Source organism: Miscanthus floridulus, unplaced genomic scaffold, assembly GCF_019320115.1.
Source record: "Miscanthus floridulus cultivar M001 unplaced genomic scaffold, ASM1932011v1 fs_214_3, whole genome shotgun sequence".
Classification (NCBI taxonomy): Eukaryota; Viridiplantae; Streptophyta; class Magnoliopsida; order Poales; family Poaceae; genus Miscanthus; species Miscanthus floridulus.
In genome coordinates, this window is record NW_027096389.1 from 1 (window position 1) to 13315 (window position 13315).

At 43.8% G+C, this 13315-nt stretch overlaps 1 protein-coding gene and 1 pseudogene across 1 annotated transcript; both read right to left on the reverse strand.

The window, feature by feature from the left end:
- Window positions 1-7416: 7416 nt before the first annotated feature.
- On the reverse strand, window positions 7417-9691 carry LOC136530821 (F-box protein At3g26010-like; annotated as a pseudogene).
- A 169-nt stretch (window positions 9692-9860) lies between these two features.
- Window positions 9861-13033, reverse strand: LOC136530822 (uncharacterized). The gene is made up of 6 exons (XM_066523536.1): window positions 12612-13033; window positions 12030-12183; window positions 10889-11025; window positions 10640-10789; window positions 10504-10563; window positions 9861-10311 (listed from the first exon to the last, which is right to left on the reverse strand). The coding sequence occupies exons 2-6, from the start codon at window positions 12181-12183 to the stop codon at window positions 10135-10137; spliced, it is 678 nt and encodes a 225-aa protein (XP_066379633.1). The 5' UTR covers window positions 12612-13033; the 3' UTR covers window positions 9861-10134.
- Between the last annotated feature and the right edge of the window lie 282 nt (window positions 13034-13315).

Here is a 13315-nt window from a genome sequence, read left to right on the forward strand (position 1 = left end):
CTTCGCGCTACCTGTTCCCAATCAAGTCCCAACTTGAATAAGATCCAAATAAACACCAATTGGGACTGATGTGAGTGACCTCTCTCAAACCCTCATATTTTTCAAAATATTTTTGCCTTAGGCTATAATTCTTTTTAAGAAAATAGGCAACAAGAGGGCAAATGGAACAAAACGACAAAACAACATTCATGCATATGTAATACTTGTAAGTAAATCTAGTTGCTTGTCAAGTTTGATCCAAGGTTAAGCTTCTTCACACGCTTTTCGGCGGTTATCTTAACCATGTTAGACAAGCCCTATATGCATTGCCACAAATTAAACATGTTGTATATTACAATGAATGCAAGGGACAACACAAGCTCAATTTTTAGTGAAGTTACTAAAATCAAGTACATTGAGCTCGTTCCGCAATCTACAAAATGTAGCCTCATCTAGCGGTTTAGTGAAGATATCCGCTAATTGATCTTCGGATCTTACACCTTCTAGTGATATATCATTTTTAGCTACATGATCTCTTAGAAAGTGATGGCGGATATCTATATGCTTGGTGCGAGAATGTTGAACCGGATTATTTGCAAGTTTTACCGCACTTTCATTGTCGCACAAAAGAGGTACTTTCTCTAGAACTACTCCATAGTCTAGTAAAGTTTGTTTCATATATAATATTTGTGCACAACAAGCACCCGCGGCAATGTATTCCGCTTCGGCGGTGGACAAAGCCACACTATTTTGTTTCTTGGAGGACCAAGACACAAGTGATCTACCAAGCAAATGGCACCCTCCGGATGTGCTCTTCCTATCAACTTTGCATCCGGCGTAATCCGAATCGGAATAGCCAATTAATTCAAATAAAGCTCCTTTGGGATACCAAAGGCCAATGCTTGGTGTGTGCTTAAGATACCTAAGGATTCTTTTTACGGCAATTAAATGTGTTTCCTTAGGACTAGCTTGAAACCTAGCACACACACACACTAAACATGATGTCGGGCCTAGATGCGGTTAAATGTAACAAGCTACCAATCATAGAACGGTAGAGAGTTTGATCAACCGAGTTACCTCCCTCATCTAGGTCGAGATGTCCATTGGTAGGCATTGGGGTCTTGATTGGCTTACATTCATCCATCTTGAATCTCTTGAGAAGATCTTTAGTGTATTTCTCTTGAGAGATGAAGATGCCTTCTTTCATTTGCTTGACTTGAAAACCAAGAAAGAATGTAAGCTCACCAATCATTGACATCTCGAACTCCTTAGACATCAATTCACCAAATTCTTTGCATGAGTCTTCATTTGATGATCCAAAGATGATATCATCAACATATACTTGACAAATGAAGATATGCCCATCAAGCTTCTTGGTGAATAGTGTGGTGTCCACCTTCCCAATGGTGAAGCCCTTCTTAATAAGGAAGTCCCGAAGGCGCTCATACCAAGCTCTTGGGGCTTGCTTAAGCCCATATAGTGCCTTGGACAACCTATAAACATGATTAGGATATCTAGGGTCTTCAAACCCGGGAGGTTGATCAACATAGACTAGTTCATTAATAAAGCCATTTAAGAATGCACTTTTCACATCCATTTGGTATAATTTCATTTCATGATGTGATGCATATGCAAGAAGGATACGGATGGCTTCTAATCTTGCAACCGGTGCAAAAGTTTCTCCAAAATCTAAACCTTCAACTTGAGAGAACCCTTTTGCTACTAGTCTTGCCTTGTTCCTCACAACAACACCTTGATCATCTTGCTTGTTGCGGAACACCCACTTGGTTCCAATGACTCTTGCATCTTTTGGTCGCTCTTCAAGATTCCAAACTTCATTGCGAGTGAAGTTGTTCAACTCTTCATGCATGGCATTGATCCAATCCGGATCTTTAAGAGCATCTTCTACCTTGGTAGGCTCATAGCAAGAGACAAAAGAGTGATGAGCAATAAATGAAGTAAGTTTTTGAGATCTAGTCATCACCCCTTTTGTTGGACTCCCTATAATGAGATCTTGTGGATGATCTTGTAGGAGAGGTGTATTTCTTCTATTGTCCACTTGACGAGGAGGTTGTGGAGCATCAACATCTTGTGCTTGTACCACCATTTGCTCATGGGAGATATGAGTATCTTCATTTTCTACTCTCCCAACTTTATCACCATCTTGTGGTACATTTGATGAAGAAGGTTGGTTAATGACTTGTACATCATCTTCATCATCTTTTGGCTTGATGTCTCCCACCGGAATATTCTTCATAGCCTCCCTCAATGGTTCATCACCTACATCATCAAGATTCTCATGTGCTCCTTGGGAGCCGTTAGATTCATCAAATTCCACATCATATGTTTCTTCAACCAAGCCGGTGGCATGATTAAATACTCTATATGCTTTGGACTTCAATGAGTAACCAACAAGAAAACCTATATCACAACGCCTTTGAAACTTCCCTAGGTGTTGCCGCTTCTTGTAGATGTAGCACTTGCAACCAAACACCCTAAAGAAGGAGACGTCCGGCTTCTTCCCATTGAGCAACTCATATGGTGTCTTGACAAGGAACTTTTGAAGAAATAGGCGGTTGGATGCATAACATGCGGTGTTGATTGCTTCCGCCCATAGAGCTTCGGGGGTGTTGTACTCATCTAGCATTGTCCTTGCAAGAGTGATCAAAGTCCGGTTCTTCCTCTCAACTACACCATTTTGTTGAGGAGTATAGGTTGCGGAGACTTCATGTTTGATTCCAACTTCATCACAATAAGCTTCTATGTTTGTGTTGTCAAATTCTTTGCCATTGTCACTTCTTATCTTCTTGAGCTTCACTTCAAATTCATTTTGAGCTCTCTTGGCAAATTTCTTGAAACAAGATGCAACTTCGGATTTGTCATGAAGGAAGAACACCCATGTATATCTTGAATAGTCATCCACAATCACAAGACAATAGAGATTTCCTCCCAAACTCTTGTATGTTGTCGGTCCAAATAAATCCATGTGTAGGAGTTCTAGCACTCTTGTGGTTGACATGAAAGCTTTGGTTGGATGAGTGTTTGCAACTTGCTTGCCGGCTTGACATGCACTACAAAGCTTGTCCTTCTCAAACTTCACATCCTTCAACCCTCTCACCAAATCATTCTTCATAAGCTTCTTGAGTGAGCTCATCCCAACATGAGCAAGTCTTCTATGCCATAGCCACCCAAGTGTTGTTTTGGTGAATAGGCAAGTCTTCAAGTTTGCATCTTCGGAGGTGAAGTCAACTAGATATAAGTTGTTGTATCTAAATCCATTGAATATCACTTGATTGTCATCTACCTTGGATACAACAACCTCCTTCTCGGTGAATAAGCATTGAAAGCCAAGATCACACAATTGCCCAACGGATAGCAAGTTGAAGCTCAATGAAGCAACATAGAGCATATTGGAGATGGAATGATCATTTGATATTGCCACTTTGCCCAATCCTTTAACCTTGCCCTTTGAATTATCTCCAAATGTTATTTTCTCTTGTCCATCTACCTCTTCATCTAGTAAGGTGAACATACGAGGATCACCGGTCATATGTTGAGTGCAACCACTATCAATAACCCAATGACTTCCACCGATCTTGTAGTTCACCTACACACAAGAGATTCAAGCTTTAGGGATCCAAGCTTGTTGAGGGCCCTTCACCTTCTCAACAAGGGACTTGGCCACCCAAATTTTCTTAGGCCTACTCTTGTTTGGGGACCTAAGAACATGACTTTCATCTTTCCACTCGAATCTTTTCTAAGCATGTAGTGAGCATTGAAAGCAAAGGGTCTAGCATGCTTGGGCAAGGGTTGTGGTGGTGGAGTTTGACACTCATGAGCAAAGTGGCCTTCTTGTCCACATTCAAAATATCTCTTTGGCTTTGGCTTTGGCTTTGATTGTTGGTGTTGAGCTTGAGCCTTCTTCTTCTCTACACTTGCCATATATCCAATGCCACTTCTATCCATCTTCATGACGGTATTCATGAGTAGCTCATTTTGGAGATGCTTGCCTCTAGCAAACTTGCTCAATCCCACCTTGAGATGCTCTTTCTCCATCTTGAGCTTCTTGTTCTCTTCCTTGAGAAGATCATTGTTCTTCTCCTCCTTGAGTTTCTTGACTTCTTCTTTTAACTTCTCATTCTCAAGGATCACCTCTTTGTCATGATCAAGAGTTTCTAGCACAATGGTGTTGTGACTTTTCATTTCTTCAAGATCTTTCATGAGCTTCTCATTGTTACTCTTGAGCTTGACATACTCATCATGGTCATTGCACTCAACCACTTGCTTGCCCTTGCTACTAGATCCATGCTCAATGCTTTCATCAATTAAATCATCACATGAGGTAGCTATATCAATCTTAACAACACAGTTAGTAGCATCATGTGGCTCATTTGGTAAGAATTCTTGTGCAATAATAAGGGTATCATAATTGATCTTTAGAGTTGCATATTCATCTTTTAGCTTATTGTGACTAGTGATAGGCTCATTGTGCACCCACTCAAGTTTATCATTTTTATCTTTAAGCTCTTTCTTAGAAGATTTGAGCTCCTTGAGTTTGGATGATATAGAATCATTAGTTTCTTTGAGCTCATCATTAGCCTTTTCTAATGTGTCACATTTAGCTAAGAGTGAATCATTTTTAGCATCAAGTTTTTCATTTGTAGCTCTACTCTTTCTAATGATCTTAGTATATTTTCTTAGTATTTTAACAAGATCATCATAAGTAGGTGAGTCATCATCATCGCTATCACTATCATCATCACTACTATCATCACTCTTAGTTACCTTGCGTTCACCTTTGGCCATAAGGCATAGGTGTGTAGAGGATGATGGCGATGGTGGTGGTGAAGATGCAAGTTCAATAGCAATGGCGGCCACCTTTTCATCGTCACTATCATCATCGGATGATCCACTTGATGAATCAATGTCCGTGAGCCAATCACCGACAATATAGGCCTTGCCACTCTTCTTCTTCTTGTAGAACTCCCTCTTTTTGCCATCAAACTTGATGCCACTCTTGTTTAGCCTTTTTAGCATATTGGTGGTCTTCTTCACCATGAGGGCAAGGCTTTCTTCATCATCTTCATCACTTGAGCTCTCATACTCAAGTCTTGCTTTGCCCTTGTCTTGGCTAGCTTTGAATGCTAAGTCCTTCTCTTTCTTCTTTGTAGAGGATGAGCCATCTTGTGGTGTGATGTGCATGTACATCTCATGAGCATTGATCTTTCCCAAGATTTGTGTCGGTGTAGCGGCGGAAAGATCACCTTGATGTAGCACGGTCATAATGTGCCCATATTTGTCAATGGGGAGGACACTCAAGATTTTTCTCACAACGTCGGATGGTGACATTTGAGTGAGTCCAAGCCCATTGACTTCCTCTACAAGAACATTCAATCGAGAGTACATCTCATTAGCACTTTCTTTGGGAAGCATCTCAAAAGAATTTAGCTTTTTAATCACAAGATGATAGCGTTCCTCACGCTCACTCTTGGTTCCCTCATGGAGCGCACAAACGTCCGACCATAGAGCATGGGCGTCTTTGTGGTTCCTTACACGATTGAACACATCTTTGCAAAGGCCTCTAAAGATGGTGTTGCGAGCCTTTGCATTCCATTTTTCATAATTCACTTCATCGCCTTGAAGTTGTGCGGCATTCCTAGGTGCGGGGAACCCTTGAGAGGCGACTTTAAGAATTCCGACATCTAGAGCTTCTAAGTAAGCCTCCATGCGGATTTTCCAATATGGAAAATCATCTCCCTCAAAGATAGGAGGAGGTCCATCCCCGTGAGACATCTTGCTCTAAGCGATTAAGCTTAAAAACGTGAGCACGAGGCTCTGATACCAATTGAAAGGATCAAGATGCCCAAGAGGGGGGGTGAATTGGGCTAATTCTAAATTTTCTTTCAATAAACAAATCCTACGGATAGCCCAATTAACCCCTTGTGCCTAGAAAAGTGTTTATATCAAATTAATGCACAACAAACTCGCAACCTAAGTTCCAAACTTACTCTAGCAAGCAATTCTATGGATGTAAAAACAAGTATTGAATTGCTCAAAGTAAATGCTCAAAGTAAGTGCTCAAAGTAAATAGAGAGAGAAAGGAACGCGGCGATGTTTTGCCGAGGTATCGGAGAGTCGCCACTCCCCACTAGTCCTCGTTGGAGCACCCGCGCAAGGGTGTAGCTCCCCCTTGATCCGCGCAAGGATCAAGTGCTCTCTACGGGTTGATTCTTCGACACTCCGTCGCGGCGAATCACCCAAAGCCGCTCAGAACTTGAGTTGGGTCACCCACAAGCTCCGCCGGGTGAACACCAAACTTCCAATCACCACCAAGCCGTCTAGGTGATGGCGATCACCAAGAGTAACAAGCACGAACTCTCACTTGACCACGCGAAGCCTAATGAGAAGATGGATGCACACTTTGCTACTCTTGATTTGCTAGTGAGGCTACTCTCTTGGATTCTCAAATCACAAACACCTCACTAGGATCTTGCTCTTCTTGGCACTCACAAACGTGTTTTTCAGCTATTTGAATGAGCAAAGGATACTCCACTCACGAGTGGAGCTTCTATTTATAAGCCAGCCTGAAAAACGAACCGTTATGAGCTTCTGCGGGATGACCGGACGCTCCGGTCGTGATGACCGGACGCTCCGGTCAGTTCAACCCGCGAACCAGTAGTAACGAATCGACCGGACGCTGGCAGGGTCCGGTCAGCACTGACTGGACGCGTCCGGTCGCATAAAACCCTTACTGGAACCTTACTGGACTCGACCGGACGCTGAACCCTCAGGGTCCGGTCAGCACTGACCGGACGCGTCCGGTCACTCTTTTCCAAGTCTGGACCCTTACTGGAGTCGACCGGACGCTAGCCCTCAGCGTCCGATCACAAGGCCTTCCAGCGTCCGGTCACAACAGACTTATTCACCTCAGTCAAACGAACTGACCGGACCCTGCAGCCAGCGTCCGGTCACACCGGAGCCAGCGTCCGATCAGTGTTTGACCCTCCATTCACTTCCAACTTTCGAACATATGTGAATGAAGTTTGCTCCAAAGGATCTTAGGCATTCATGGGAGCTACCTAGAGCTAGTTTTAACAAGTGTGCACCACACCTAACTCACTAGACTCAACTAGGTCAAGCTACCCGTTCATACCCCCCTTCATAATACGGCCAAAGGAAAAACAAAGTCCTAAACTACTCTAAGTGTTTTTCCAACTCCAATTGACACTTAGAACTAGTCATCCTTAACCTTGTCGTCCATCCTTTGAAAACCGAAACGATTTCCATCGTAGGGGCATGACAACCTCGATTGCCCAATCGATCTCCATTACCATGACCTAACTTAATTGCCTCTGCAAAACACACGTTAGTCATAGTAATCTTGTATTGACATTAATCACCGAAATCCAACTAGGGGCCTAGATGCTTTCAAACATCAACAAGGTATGATTTTGCTGCTCCATTGTTGGTTAGGACATGTGTATGGCGTCGCCTCGCCACGCGCCTTAAATGCCTAGTCGACTCGAATTGGCGGGTCGCCGCACCTCGACTTACCGCCTTAAAAACCATGCTCTTAACAGGTAGTCTACTTTCCAATTCATTACATCCAGAATTACTAGTAACGTCTAAGACTTGTACCCATCCAACATAATAAATAGAAGATAGGATATATTGCCAGCATGGTTCAAAGGCACGAAGGCCTCATCTGCCATGCTGCTGAAACCAATGCTTGAAATTTCAATCTTCTTGTCAAGAAGCTTCAGAAGCACATGTCTGCGAAGATGATGCATGCATCACTGATATTGCCTGATGTAGCCAGCTAATTGACCAAAGCATTGATAGCAGCTCATATAAATTGTGGATGGCAGATTGACACAAACATATTTCCATTTCAACAGCACCGAAACCCTCTTGAATCACCAAACAAAGCTAATCGCAACAACATGTGGTTCCTCCATCATGAAACCCCCTAAAATAATTTAGTTTACCAGCTCCTTCTGAAGAAATCAATGCCAAATTTGGACCTTGTATTGAATGTCGTGAGCATTTCTAGCTGAGACTAGATGATGGTAATGCCCCTGAGTATAACGGAACATATGGGAAAAATTTACGATGCACATCTTCTGTTGGTAGAAACTCAAAATAGGGCACTTCTGGAGTACAGATAACATGCACATCCCTGTGTTTCAGATCATAGGACACCAGTCTTTTCTTTAACCAATCATAGAAGAAGATCAAATCGCTGTCTGGATGAAACGCAGCTGTGTAGTAGTCCCATACCCTTCCTGGCATTCTTGGTCCAAATAGATCTGGCTTGTTGATGCTTTGTTTAAAGATCCATATCCACTCCTCACTGTCATGATCCTCAAGAACATAGATTGACATGGCATCACTTGAGTCGAGATTGCTACCAACATAAAGTAAGCGGCCCTGAGAATGACAGACAGAAGAACCAGAGCCACCACCATTTTCCCTCACTCGGGGGATCCTCCATGTCTGGCCCTCTGTGTTCACCGACACCGACACGACAGAATTGCGTATCATGCAGAAATGCAGGAAGCCTTTGAAATAGGTCATTTGGCCAGTGTATTGGACATATTCTATGGCACGGTCAAATGGGGCTTCTCTGAGAACCCATCTTCCCGTTTGGGACGAGTATATCTCCACTGCCCAGACGATGAATTCGTAATGATCCAACTGCTGCACCAGCTGAAACACATGGAAATGCGGGGAGATGGACGGATCGAAGCCTAGTGCCGCTGTGCTGGTGTCTATGGGTAGACTGACACCGTGGTTGGGGTAAGGTAACCCACTCCCCGGTGGCTGGATTGCACACGATGTAGAAGGGTGGTGGTGAATGTCGTTGCCAATATTCCTCGCTCAACCCGTTGCAAGAGTCCAGCAGCTCACAGGTGGGGGGCAGGAAGGAGAGAGTCATATCAACCCCGGGAGGCGGAGGCAAAACCGAAGACATAGACAAGCCGATGAAGTCCCAGGTCGGGCGGCTGCCGTAGGGACGGGAGAAGAAGAGGCCCCACAGCGTCTGCGCGAACCTGCGGCGGTTGGCCGGATCGGAGATGAAGGCGCGCCATGCCCGCGAGACGCACTCGCAGAGGCAGAGCGACTTGGCCGGCAGCCGCGCGAGGATCTCGACGATGAGCTCGTCCGGGACTCCATCTCGACGGAAGAGGTGCAGCGGAACCTGCAATTCATGCGGCGGCGCCTGGTTAGTGGTTATTTATCGCTGGGATTTGGGGGCATTGGAGAGTTTGAGAGTCGATTGCTTGCTCACCTCTTGTGCTATCGGGAAGGATAATAGCCCCGCCGCGGCGGACTCCTCGCTGCGGATCCCAATCAACCGTCGCCGGAGAAGATGACGGATGGGAGGGCCGGGGAGGAACACTGGAGCCGGCGACCGAGCGAGCCCGGGCGGTGAGGCGTGTTCGTGTATCAGGCGTCCACCGAATCGTGTGGCCACCGTTTTGTTGGTCCACCTGTCAGATCTCTCTCCCTCTGTTTACAAGTGAGTCTCAGCTGTTGCAATTGCAACTCTCATGGAATCTCTTTGCTAGCCAATACTATGCCAGCCATGACAGGTTAAGCTTTAAACGATTAGTAACTAAGAAGAAATTCTTCGTTTAGTGGATATTAAATTCGGACCTGCACAAGCTAACAACAGTGTTCTCATGGTAGCCAATACTATGCCAGCCATTGTCTGATTCATGAGTAATGACCAAAGTAGCTCTTAACATGAATCATTTTGGCTGTTGCATCTATGAACAGCACTAAATTTTAGAGAAATTTGCAAATACTGTGAAGATTATTGAACTGAAAGCCAACGCACAAGTCGATGCTGACTAGAATCAACAAATGGGACCAGGCACAATTATAAACAGGTTATATCTCTCAAAGAATAAGTTTTACATTCTGCAATAACTTGATAAGCCCACTCTGATTCTCTTAAATTCAGAAAGACTATGCATGTAACTTGCATTTCCATGCCTGCATATATGAATATAAAATGTGAGTGTTTGTAAAGCCTTTCTTTTTAAGGCAACCACAATTGTATTTGTTAAAGTGTACATAGATTGCCATCGTATTCTGAAACCCTGAGTTGGAAAATACGGTATCCCAATGTCAGATATGATCAAGCCTTCACATCAAACGACCTGCACAGCATGCTCGAGGATACTTATGCTGCAGCTGGGGCCACTGCACAAAGAACTGGTCAGCTATCCGTAGCTTGTACAACAGTAAACCGCTCAATGATAGCTTCTTCACCCTTGCAATGCTTTCAATGTAGAAAATGGAGGACCATCCCATACCAAGCACCTACAAAAAGACAGCAATCCTAAACTAGTTAGATAATAGAAAATATGGCATCAACTTGAAACTTGGGCCGAAGAAATTAACAAGCACAAGTAAGATCAATGGCAATATTATCCATTTATCCTCCAAGATCAATCGCACAAATCTCATACTGCATCAAGTAAGCAAGCATAGAAGCTAGGGTGTGAGGGCTACCTTCAGAAGGAAAGCTGAGATGCATAGAGGAAAGCATGTCCCTGGACCATTGCAAAATATCTGAAGGAGTATTACAAAGCTTTAGTATTTGAACTCATGCTGCAAATAGCTACCATAGTTTGAACTGGGTACACACCACTTGTGGTCTGATTCTTATTACTAGCCACATAGCATGCAATGTGGCTAGAAATGTTGTTGCGATGGATGTAATATAAGATTGGCCTACTTCACGACTACGGTATATCTGCATGAAATGAGCATTCTCGGCAGTCTTCATTCCATCACTCTGAAAAGGCACTAAATATAATCATATTCCATATTCTAAATAGTTTAGCAAGTTCCCAGCATATAATTGGTTCAATGCAACATAATAATTGACCTCCACCTGAATAAGTGACTGTTCATAGACCTGTGCCTTTTGAAGACTCATGTTGTCAGTAAGTGCAGCCACATAGTATCTTGGTGTGAACCTATCCTTCTGAAGTGTTGTTACAATATTCATCATTTCTGCGGTATGCCCTCCTAACAACCAAAACGCAAAATAACACATGTTTCATTAAGCTACATATCTTACAACTTAGACACTTGATAATGATAACTCAAAGAAACTACCAAATGTTCTAGCAAGAGTGTGAACAAGAGTCCAGTAAAATAGTAATAATGCTAGTGATGTGCTATTTGATAGTGATCCAATGTGAATAGAATTTCTGCATAAATATACTTATTACAAAGAGATACAAGTGTGCTTTGTAATTGTAAATTGTAAAATGATAAGATCCTGACAGTTTTAATACCGCCATTAAACAAGCCAATACATGCTAAATAGGGCGAGAATGAATATGTGACTAAGACAAGATATTGCGACATTAGCAAATTGGCAACTACTGAAGGAAGTCAACCAAAGTGCAAAAAAAAAATATAAAAAAAATGCGCCCTGTTTAGAATAGAAGCTGGAGCTGAAAAATGTCTAGCAGATGCCACAAAAAGGAGACTCCTAACTCAGTCCAGGGTCATGAGAGTTGCTCAGTGTTGTAACAAAACATCATATATAAGCTATCTTATTAGCTAACAAACATCTTTAGTTCGAGCTGTCTTATCAGCTTTGCACATGGCAACAGATATAGAAACTGAGTTTAAACATGCACCAAGTTTGTATAAACTGTGACAATGCCCTCTCAAAAGCAGAACTGCTGCGTCACAAATGCTACGGTTGACTACGAGCTATAATGTTTCTGGACGAAACAAGATTTTGTCCCATGATCTCTTTGTGACAGTCTATCAAGATTAAGTCAGTGAAAATGCAATTCCCATATACGGAGACCAAGAGTTGTGCTTTTATTACCATAGAAGAAAATAAACTCGCTTATGAACTTGCAGTTACCAACAATTATTCAGTATAACCACATCTTGGTACTCATGCATGCCCTTACACCTTTGAGTACTCAGTACTGTTTAATATACCAAGCAACCGTATCCAAGACTTGTCCCTAAGGTATTTGACAGGAAAGACCGAAATACGTACTCACCGGAGCCAAGGACTATGAGACAACGCAATCCAGTGGCGCGCGGCCTCGACGCTGGTTGGCCACTGTGCCACAGCACATAGAAGAAGCGGACTGCGAGCACAGAGATAAGTACTGGAAAGGCGTAGAAGGCGACAGCCACGGCGTTGAGACCCATCTGCGTTCAAGTAGCAGAGCGTGAAACAAGAAGTTTACACATCTATCTACAATATGACTTCTTGTTTGGCCTATGCCTTCTAATGGACATGAAAGTATTGAGTGTTTCATCTTCATCCACTTCGAATCAACTCTGTATTGTACTCTAGCACATGAACAAATTATATTTCAATGATCCAAAGAATAAACTCTGTATTGCTATAGCACTGCTGTACATCAACTCTAGCACAAGTAACAAATTCAACAAATTTCATTTTACTGACCGTAATCTACTCTTTACTGTGCTGTTGTACATACATCAATGTTTGATGTTCCTATTTCACTATCTCAGTACACATGAACAAAACTACAATCCCTGAATCGCTGTGTGCGGAAACGAGATTGGAGATTGTAGACAGGAGACGCAAAGAGAGGATAGAGGAGCCTCACCGCGGCGGCTCAGCCGGCGCACGACGGTCGGAGGTCAGCGCAGGCTCGGTGCCGCACTGCCGCGCCGGCCTCAGTGAGTGCGAGCGCGACGATGCCCCTGGCTGCTGGCCTGCTGCGGACCTGCCCCGGCCGCGGGCCGCCCAGCCTCTGGCCGCTACCCGCAGATGCGCGGCGCGGCAGCAGCCGCGCCAGCCAAGCAGAGCGGAGAGCTGCCGGTCCGCCGCCGCCGCCAGCGGATTTGGAGCGCAGGAAAGGTAATCGGGAAGCCAGATCGGGAGAAGCGCCGCGCGCGGGATGCGGGACGGCGACGTCCTTGGTCGGCTGACCGGAGGGTGTTGGAGGCGCCGGACGGCGGGCCAGGGGCGGCTAAACAAGAACAAGCTCGGTGCCTCGGTCGGCCTCCTCCGCTGCGGCTGCGCTTATGGGCTGGGCCATTTGCCTGAAGTACATGGGTCGGGTCTGACGGGATTACAGGGTATGTTGAAGAATTTTCATTTTTTATATTTTAAAATTTTGTTTTTATTTTCAAAAAGAAATTGTTGCAACAAACAATGAGCATATTTATACTACCATAACCAACTAATATGGTGATATTAACTTATCGTAAGTGAACAGGTGGAATTAGCCGATTCCAACGATGGAATTTCTTTTTTTTTCTGGACAACAAACCTTAAAAAATCATAAAATTTTCCTATGATCTTCGT

Excerpts from the sequence above, each read along its gene's own strand:
- LOC136530822 (XM_066523536.1), bottom strand. The coding sequence starts at position 12,183 with ATGGGTCTCAACGCCGTGGCTGTCGCCTTCTACGCCTTTCCAGTACTT. Across the intron at positions 11,026-12,029 it reads TCTCATAGTCCTTGGCTCCG|GAGGGCATACCGCAGAAATG; the intron begins GTGAGTACGTAT and ends TTTGGTTGTTAG. Across the intron at positions 10,790-10,888 it reads ATGAACAGTCACTTATTCAG|AGTGATGGAATGAAGACTGC; the intron begins GTGGAGGTCAAT and ends GTGCCTTTTCAG.